Source organism: Montipora foliosa, chromosome 1 (genome assembly GCF_036669935.1).
Source record: "Montipora foliosa isolate CH-2021 chromosome 1, ASM3666993v2, whole genome shotgun sequence".
Taxonomy (NCBI): domain Eukaryota; kingdom Metazoa; phylum Cnidaria; class Anthozoa; order Scleractinia; family Acroporidae; genus Montipora; species Montipora foliosa.
In genome coordinates, this window is record NC_090869.1 from 56,499,675 (window position 1) to 56,509,674 (window position 10,000).

Consider the following 10,000-nt stretch of genomic DNA (forward strand, 5'->3'; position numbering starts at 1 on the left):
CGCAGAGGCCTTTCGTTGTTTCTCTGGCTACAATCACACCGTCAGTTTCATTTTTGTCTCATCTTAACCATTAAGCCTGAGATGCATCTCTATTGGATGTCTCGCAGGAATGTTGTGATCGCTGGTGACTTCAATTCAGATCAGCTTGCTACTAATGGAAATGGTGCGAAATTCAAACGCATCTTACAATCTTATAACTTTTGTAACATCATAAAAGCACCCACAAGAACCTCAGCACATTCTAACACTTTGATCGATCTGATTTTGACTATCAATACCTGAAAGGTCTCAAAGTCTGATGAGATTGAGTATTGCATAGCTGATCACAAATTCATCTACGTTATCTACAAGCTGAAGATCAGGAATCCAAAGCCTCTTATTAAATATGTCCACAATTTCAAGAATGTGTTGGAAAACCCGAAAGACTTCAAACATGACCTGGAAAGTGCTCCTTGGTGGGTCTGTTCCACCTTTGAGGACCTGGATGACATCACTTGGGCTTGGAATTGCATGTATAATGTTATTGCAAGCAGTCACATTCCCTTACGTAAAGCCAAGGTTAGAAAAAATTCACTACCTTGGATGAACAGTGAGATCCGGAAAGAGATGAATAAGAGATATAAACTTTTGAAAGCCTGTGATGGCACACCCGCTACTAATAAACTCTGGGTTGATTACAAATCCTCTAGGAACAAAGTATCTAAGATGCTACGACGTGCTGAAGCTCAATATTGGAAAAAGAAATTTACAGAGACCAAGGACTCAAAATCTTTCTGGAAAACTGTGAACGAGGCCACTGGAAAACCTAAGAATAAACATATTGGCCCCCTCAGAGATGCTAACAATAAGGAAATCACAAATGACTACGAGAAAGCTGAACTGATTAACTCTTACTTCATAAATATTGGCAAGGAACTAGCTGAAAAATTCCCCGAAGCTGATGAACCCCATCAATTCATGTACAGAGTTACCCCCACTGTGCAGGTCTTGGAGGTCAACATCAACAAACTTAAAACTGATATCAAGACAATTAAAATTAACAAAGCATCTGGTCCTGATGGCATCTCTTCTCGTAGCTTAGCTATTGCAGGAACATCCGCCTTAGAGGGCATTGTAACTGTTTTCAAGAGCAGCATGACTCAGTCCAGCTTCCCTAACACATGGAAGATTGCAAAAGTTAATGCAATCTTTAAAAAAGGAAACCCAGCAGATGTTTCAAATTATAGGCCAATATCACTTTTAAGTATCCCCAGCAAGCTGCTCGAAAGCCAGATCTGCAACATAATTGATACCCATCTGAACAGCTGTGGCATAAAAAGCTGTAAACAGTGGGGGTTTAGCAAGGGACTATCGACTGAAGGAATGCTTACCTCTATGACTGAAGGATGGAAGACAGCAATTGACAATGGTCTGACAGTTGGAGCAGTCTTTATAGATTTCCAAAAAGCTTTTGACACTGTCCCCCATTATAATTTATCGCATAAATTACACGCCATTGGAATATCAGGATCTCTTCATGAATGGCTAATGAGCTATCTTACTGATAGATGTCAATTTGCTGAAGTTAATAATTGCAGGTCTGTCACTGACTATGTACGATATGGAGTCCCTCAAGGCTCGCTTCTTGGCCCCCGGCTCTACACCATATATGTTCATGATCTCCCTGACCACATCGACTCGGGAGATCTATACATGTATGCAGATGACACTACAGTCTACTGTATTGGACCAAATGTTGACCAGGTTATGTTGTCACTAAATAAAACATTGGAGCAAGTTCTCCTGTGGAGCATTAAGAATCAGCTAACCATCCACCCAATTAAAACTGAAGCAATGATACTAAGTAAAACCTCTTTTGTTGGGCCTATACCTCCCCTCCACTTTAACACTGGCCATATCGACCTGGTTAATTACACCACTTGCCTTGGAGTTAAAATTGACAATAAGCTGACATGGTCTGTGCACATTGACTCAGTGAAGAAATCTTTTACGCAGAAGGTTGGAGCGTTGAAGAGAATGAGAATCCTTCCGAAGAAGGTTCTCGAGGAAATATAAACAATTATCCCCAGTGTAACGTATGGAATTTCGGTATGGGGAAATTGTTCTCCTTCCGCACTGAACTCTCTAAACCATATTCATGCAAGAGCAGCTCGTATTGTGAATAACCTCGACTCAACGATGGCAGATGACACATGTCTCATGAAATCCGACTGGCTGCCCATCTCTTACTTCTATAAAAAATCTGTACTGTTTCTCTTGCACAAAGTATATTTTGGAACAACGACCCAATCGATATGTGAACTGTTTTCTAAAAGAGTTTCTTCTAGATCTTCTCGTGTTCCTAACCAATTTAATGTCATTAGATTTAGATCAGAGACCGGCAGGAACTCCCTACGATACAGAGGTCCTGTTATTTGGAATTTTGTAAATAGATTAGTTAAACTACCTGAAAGTTTTTATTCTTTTAAACAAATTTTACGTAAACATGTTAAGACTATTGACAATTTTTCATTTGAGAAAGAGGCAACAGTAGTCGCCAACAAAAAGGACCATTTCATTTACTTTTAGATTTATATGTTAGTCTTAGTGAATACCATTTTATTTGTATACAGTAGTTCTAAGTTATTATTGCAATTTTTATATATATGTAATTCTTAATATTTAGTATAGTAGGTCCACATCAGCCCTTTGGCTGCCTTTCACACAACCTACTTATCAAATAAAGAATGTATGTATGTATGTATGTATGTATTTCTTTTGTACATCAGGGCGCCAGACGCCAAGCACGAACCTTCAATAGAAGACAACGAGGCCCAGGTAGGACAGACTGCAGACCCTGACCGGTTCAAGGGTCTTTGCCATTCACGGTAGTAATGGCGAACCATTAAATAGGAAAATTCCAGTTAAAATAAACAGGTGTCTTTTTGGAATTAAGGCTTAAAACTTGGGTCACCTTTAGTTTAGTTAACATAGTTTTAAAGTCCAAAGAAAAAATATTTGATTTCCTCATCATAGTACCACTTCGACTGGTTCTTGGTAACTCCGCATCTCCATGGTCGTTTCAAATATTAATTTCTGACATGAATTAACACAACATGGGATTGGGGAGGAAATATCAAATGAGGAGAATATGCTTGAAGCATACATATATACGGGTTGTCGGATTGCTTAAAACATTGCTCACAAGCCCGAAAATGGTTTACAAGGACACTCAAGGGGTAATTTGAATAGAGATTGTAGATGAATTACTTTACTTTGAATGGGGTTACACAACAAAAATACTCAACGCCTCGGTATAAAATACCACGTTTCTCTCAAATGGCTGGAAGCGCTGAGATATTTAAAACAACTACCGTCATCATTAAACGAAGGTCATAAAAAAATATATATTCCCTATTTTCGAATGCCCCGTAATACACTTTGTTTCCCGCCAAATTTGTATAAACCGGGATTGTCTTCAAATGCTCTTGGGAATCCCAAGAGTGTTTGAAAAAAATATTTTATGCAAAATTTGGGGGACAAACAAAGTGTATTCAGGGGCGTAGCGTGAAATTTTGAAGTTGTACGCACACGAAGAATGTTTCGAGCGCCGAAGGCGCTCCAAACTAGGGGGTCTTGGCGCATGCTCCCGCAGAGAATTTTAAAATTTAGGGTTTCGGAAATGCCATCTCCAAATATTTCCGAAGGACTTTTTAATAAATAATTGCGAAGAAAAACGCATTAGTTAGTTGTTTATTTTACCCATCTGTAGAGTTTTCAGCAAGCTTCAACACAAACGGGGGTTTACAGTACAAGCAAAGGGCAAGACGTCGCAAACTCTCTTAGGAATCATCATCATAACATTTTTAACCGGGAACTGGGGGACTGGTGATAACACTGACACTGTGTGGGGGGCTTTTTTTGCTTTCGTCCACTATTACGTTTCTTGCCGTTAAGGCCTGGCCAAACGGGTCTAACATGTTGGTGCAACATCATCCAACATTGTTGAATGCAACATGTTGCACTCGTTTGGCCACCATGTTGCATGATGTTGGATGTTGTTGAACGAAGTTTGATTCCCATCAAACATCGTCTTCAACATCTTCAAACATTTTTTTGTTCTAATCTGTGGGCAACAGTGTTGTATTCGTTTCGCCATCGCATTCAATAATGTTGCACGTGAGGGTGCCCACTAAGGTGACGCTGCGACTATCGGTATCCATGGTGATGGTTTATTCCTTGCATCTGTTTCGCTCGTTGCCACGTCAGTTCAAGCTGCAGAATGGTGAACGAGCAAAGTCTTGAATGTCTGAGCGACGAATGCTTGATCAAACTCTCTTCGAACAGATAGCACTTCTTGTGTTCAAAGCTCTCAGGGGCATGGCGCCAATGTATTTGCAGGATCTTTTGCAAGTCAAGACCCTGGGACGCTACTCCCCTGGGTCTTTTCAAGGTTGCTCGCACCTGGGTGCAACACCTTTGGAGACCGGGCATTTGCTGTTGCAGTTCCCAGATTCTGGAGCAGCCGTTCTGTTCCTATCAGAGAGAGTGAAAGGAACTTTAAAAGTTTGTTTTCTAAGGATTCTGGGTATATTTTGCATGGTTGCAGACCCTTGAGTCCAAAAGTCTGGATCCAACACGTTGCTTTCGTTTGGCCACCTCGTGTTCGACACTTTTCAACAGCTTCCAGCAATGTTGGATCCTTTGGCCAGGCCTGTATGGGTTAATGAAAAGATAATGGAAATACTCACGCAGAGGGACACCAGTATAATACGGAATTTAAAAAACTTGCCCGATTTTATATTAGTGCTTCTAGGGAATAAGGTTTCGAGGATTTGAGCTGTACGCACGGGGGTACGTGCACATATGGACGCTACGCCCCTGGTATTATGGGGCATTCGAAAATAGAGAATTAGCAGGAGGAGCCCATGACTTGGAGGGTATAACTTCATTCTATTTGTGGAACAGCGTTTTTACAGACTGAGGTATTTTTAGATTGATTTTCTGTCGCAAAACGAGGCTTTTGCAGCTAATCACATGTCTTACATGCAAAATTATTACCCATAGAATTCAGAATGGTCACTCGTGCAAGCCAAATCTCATTTAAAGAACTCGTCTAAAAATAGTTTTGGCTGTGAAAATGCCGTTACATATATAGACCTGATATTGGCTGCATTCATATTTCCCGTTAAAAAAGCTATGTATTTACTGTTTGTTTATTTATTTGTCGTGCTCGTTAATTTTTTTTTTTTTTTTGCAGACCAGTACTCTCTGACGTTTGCAAACGATAACGTGGAGTTCTCCTACGTCATGATCCAGAACTTAACATTTAATCTCTCAGCTTTCACCGTCTGTTTCTGGATGAAGACTGACGACGAGACGAACAAAGGAACGCCTTTCAGCTATTCCACAACAAGCACTAGCAATGAATTGCTTGTATACAACTATCAGAATTTTCTCTTATATATTAACGACGAGAAAAGGTGAGAGTTCCTTTCTAACTGAACCAAAATTTGTAGAAAAGAGCCAAACTCGCTCCCAGGGTTTTTCTTCTTTACTTTCCATGGACGGGAACGGAAGAAGAGACACCCTGGAAACGAGATAAAGGTGAGGCTAAGTGCCCTGGCTGCATGACCGAAAATTTCGTTCTCATTTTCTTTATCAAAACCTGGCAAATCTCGTTTTGATGATGCCAGATCCACGTCTAAGCTGTCACTGAAACATTTAGCTTGACTGAGTAGCTAATGAGAATTTCAAAACTGGAGTTGCTTTTACGTTCATAGTACCCCACAAACTTATCATGTACATCAATTTTCTTTAATCATCTGAAAGCATGAATTCGTTATCCTTTCTCTGACTCTTTGCAGGGACACAAATGTAGCAGCTGCAGATGGGACATGGCATCACATTTGTGCAACATGGGAGAATAATGCCGGATCTTGGCAGCTGTTTAAAGATGGCGTCTTAAAAAAAAATGGTCAAAATTTTAAAACGGGTATGAACGTTCTGGTCTCCTCAAAAATCTTCTGGTCTTTGTGCCACTTTGGATGCCCGATGACAAGAGCAATTCTTCTGAATGCTCCTTATCGTTCTCCAAATCGTATTGGACCGGCCAAATTCAACTTTTCAATCGTGTTTTCCCCCATTCCTAACTCAGTTGCTTAATATCACATAATCAAATTATCTTTTGTAGTGTCCACAAACAAGCTGGTGATTTTACTATATATATAAATGGTATAAATGGCTAGCTTAATTTCAACTGTCACTCACGATCAAACGAGATCTTTATTATGACCTCCTAAACAAACAGCACAACATTCTATCGGTGCCGGTCGATCCTTGTGAAAAAATTCATCTGGCAGAGTACCGTCTTTGTTCATTAACCATTTATGATAATGATCTACTCCAAATAACTTCCCAGAATGGCCTGCCCTGCATCCGACGGCGTTCTTTGAAGAACGAATCGGAATACAATGGATGTAATTCTTCAGTATGCAAATAAGAAACAGGGTATTCTGCTGTTAAGCCCAACTTGAAATCGAAACAGTATTCAAATTCAAACCTGTTTTTCAAATGTGAGATGTTTCGATTATTTACGGCTTTACCTTTTTTTTCGTTAGGTTATGTCATTCCTGGTGGAGGTGTTCTTGTACTCGGTGAAGAGCAAGATGAACCAGGAAGTGGTTTTCATGGTTCGCAGAGTTTTAGGGGTCAAATGACAGGCGTACACTTGTGGGACTCCGTACTGCATCACCATGATATACTGAATCTGTTCAGCACTTGTCAGACTGGACGAGGAAACGTACTCGCTTGGTCGCACTTTATTGATGCACAAAGGGGTGATGGAGTAACCGTAACGGCAATGCTTCCATGTTAGCATTAGTCACGTCCCATCATATCAATTAAGTTTAGTCAATGACTCTAAATTAGTGATCTTGTAGCAACGTGTGTTCCCCCTAAGGCTCAGAGGAACACGGCTTTTCCGACGTTTTAGAATAGAAACAGGCGTCTGATTATTAGCAACACACGCTCTCAATCCACAAAATTGAAAATGGTGTTCCGCTGTAAGCTCTTTTTCGCAATCCAGTGGGGGGGTCATTGACGGCATTTCGTGCAATGGGAGATTTTCATTTCAAGAAAGAATTTGCGTGAAATTTTAGAAATGGCGACCATATGAAGAAGAAGAAGAAGACTTGAAATATTTATTGCTGACAAAAATATTGTTTTAGGCAAGGTACGTTTTTTACTGGTGGGGGTGGGCCGGGGTATTTAAGAATCTTTTTTCCAAAAAAGTCGTAGCCCTCCCTCTTTCTGGAATGGATTAATGCATGACCCTTCAAAAATACCCAAACAAAAACATCTGACCCTCACCCCCCCCCCCCCCCTTCAACCTATCCAAGACAAAAATAACCGGAAGTGGAAATAACAAACTGGAAGTGTTACTTATATAACCATGTTCATCTGCTCACAAAGTAGTTAATTGCGTGGTGTGTGATTGTACGGTGAAAACTTGGAAATGGGCAAGGATGTACGAGGAATAGAATGAGGGAAATGTGCTTGTGGTGAATGCGAGGATTTCATGAGGTCTGATGGAACAACTTGTGGCTATTGTGGCTGTTTGCCGACTCGCCATTCTAAAAAGGATGCCCGCTACTCCTCTGACTCAGTTGATGACACATCGGCTGCGGGAACAAGTGAAAGCACAGGTCCAGAAAAGTGGAAAGGTAAAGACCTAGGGTGGTTCCCTAACCCAAAGGGCGAATATAGTGATGTAGCAGATCGAGTTGTCGGTTCAAGTTCGAGTAGCTTAAGTGACGAATCCTCACCGGAGACTGATTTTATACCAGAACCCCGCGCCGAAACATCAAAATATGGGCGAAAGCGGGCACGGGTCGAGAGAGAAAATTATGTTAGTTGGGAGAAGATAATTTTTTGATAAATAAATTTTTCGACACCTGTAAAATAATTTAGATTAATCTCCACTGGTAGCTTTGCTTGTATATACAAAATAGAAGCGACATGGAGTAATTTTTTCCTTGCCCAAAAAAACTATTACCCTTCCCGGGTTGAGAATAAAACAGGTTTGACCCTCCCCAATTTGTCAAAAACTTACTAAGGACCCTCCCCTCCATATCCGAAGCCTTCCCTTACAATAAGATAATAGATACATTGTATATTAACTTATACGTAATCAGTTAACAGTATTGTACAATTCATTAATAATTCATAAGGGTGATAGCCAACAGAAACGCACTATTCAGGTCACATGCATGGTCTGTAAAGAGTGATAAAGTGAAAGCACGCGGAGGGTTTAAAAGGGTAGCAGGGGAAGGTGGGGTTGATTAAACAACCACTAGTGGTTGTAACAAAGTATATGACCACATGTTCTTGAGTAAAAACATTGAACTTTGAAAGAAGATGAATGAGACAAATACAGCACCAAACACATTTTACTTAATTACTAGCAGTAATCGTAGATTAAGAGTGCGTTCGAATATGGTAGGTTTCATATTAAAATATGATTCTGTTTGGGAAAACCGAGCTTAATGAAATTTCAATGAATTTCAACGCAATCTCGTTCCCAGGGTCTTCGTTCCCCTTGACCAGCAGGTCGGGAAACGAACGACTCTGGGAAAATCTGTTTGGATAAACTTTTTCCTTGGTTGAAAGTCTGAGCATGAGCAATCGATTTCGGCCCGGAGGCGACTCCTGCGAAGGGTTTTACAGAACAATGTATGTTTGTTTGGCTAGCTTCGCAATAAACTCTTGGATTGATTTGTTTGGAGCCAAAGCAAAGGGTAATTATGTCTTACAATGCAGTCCTTTCTATAGGTAGGTTGAAAATTTTACTCGAATTTCATTTGTTTTCATTAAATTGTACTGTTCTCAACCTCCATTGGAAGAAGTGAATTAAATATAGAGAATCAAATCAATGAAATGCGATGTACAACTTACATCCAATGGAATTTGTCTTACATTTTAACTTCAGTTGTTGATTTTGTTATGCAAACGTTTATGATGAAATTTTAAAGAAATGTATGGTCTAATAGAAAGCTTGACCATCCTCTAAAGCCTATTACTTGTTGAAGGAGTCTATAGCCAAGCGCTATAATAAACTTCGGGAGAACACAGTCGACAAGAGCCTCCATTTGCAGTACATCCTTGAGACATCAGTCTACGTTTGCTCGTATCCTTCTATTTTTAGAACTACCCCTTCAGCGGGAGACTGCTCACATTTTAACCAATTTGCATAAATTTTTTTTGCTATTTTGTCTTTGTTTGACAATAACTTTCTAGTATTCTGATTGGCCATTCTAAACACTGCGTGTAGAGCTGAAGAACTCGTGTCGTTCTAAAAATAGAAATACATACACACGCAAAGTTTGACTCATAGGGATTGCATGGGGAAGGCAAGCTCCTACTCATCGGCTCCTGCCGTCGAGTAAAAACTGGCAAAGTGTTTGCTCACTTCGTATATCGCCCTTTAATAAAAAAACATGAAAAAAATTCTTTATTCTGATTGGCTACGAGAAATGCATTTTTCGGGTAACAGTGCAAAAACGAGGTAATCAGTGTAGCAAAAATGTTACAAACCAAGCATTCTGATTGGTCAATGATCAAAGTGGAAAGTCAAAGGCGCTCTCTGGATGACTCAATTTTTGGCGTGGTAAGCGTGCGTTCTTTCTGCTTAACTAGGATAAGCTATTTCGAGTTTTCTTATGTATTATTATTATTATTATTATTATTATTACTATCATTATTATTATTATTATAAATAATCACACGAACTTTCTCGTGCAATTTGGAACTATAAATGAGCACTCGTAAACGTTATCAATTTCTCAAATTTTGTTCGACTGTGTAAAATTTACTCCGCTAATTACTTATTCCAACTACACTCGAAATTATGTGGGTGCCTAGAACTACCTATACCAAGAGAAATCCCTTTGAAGCGACAGATGAAAAGTACTACTGAATAAATCTCTGTTCTAGAAGGTCAAGAGGATCATTTAAACCAATT

At 39.8% G+C, this 10,000-nt stretch overlaps 2 protein-coding genes across 2 annotated transcripts in view; one reads left to right on the plus strand and one right to left on the minus strand.

The window, feature by feature from the left end:
- The window catches only part of LOC138002151 (neuronal pentraxin-1-like), a 16,775-nt gene extending 7,657 nt beyond the window's left edge, over window positions 1–9,118 (plus strand). The window contains exons 2-5 of the mRNA XM_068848237.1: window positions 2,769–2,817; window positions 5,240–5,462; window positions 5,847–5,974; window positions 6,600–9,118. Coding sequence (XP_068704338.1) covers window positions 2,769–2,817; window positions 5,240–5,462; window positions 5,847–5,974; window positions 6,600–6,856 — 657 coding nt within the window. The 3' untranslated portion in view covers window positions 6,857–9,118. The remainder of the gene's footprint in view (window positions 1–2,768; window positions 2,818–5,239; window positions 5,463–5,846; window positions 5,975–6,599) is intronic.
- Window positions 9,119–9,516: 398 nt separating this feature from the next.
- Window positions 9,517–10,000, minus strand: part of LOC138002159 (melanopsin-like) — a 1,886-nt gene continuing 1,402 nt past the window's right edge. Inside the window, exon 1 of the mRNA XM_068848244.1 lies at window positions 9,517–10,000. This exon is cut by the window's right edge and continues 1,402 nt beyond it. The gene's annotated coding sequence lies outside the window, so the exon portion shown is untranslated.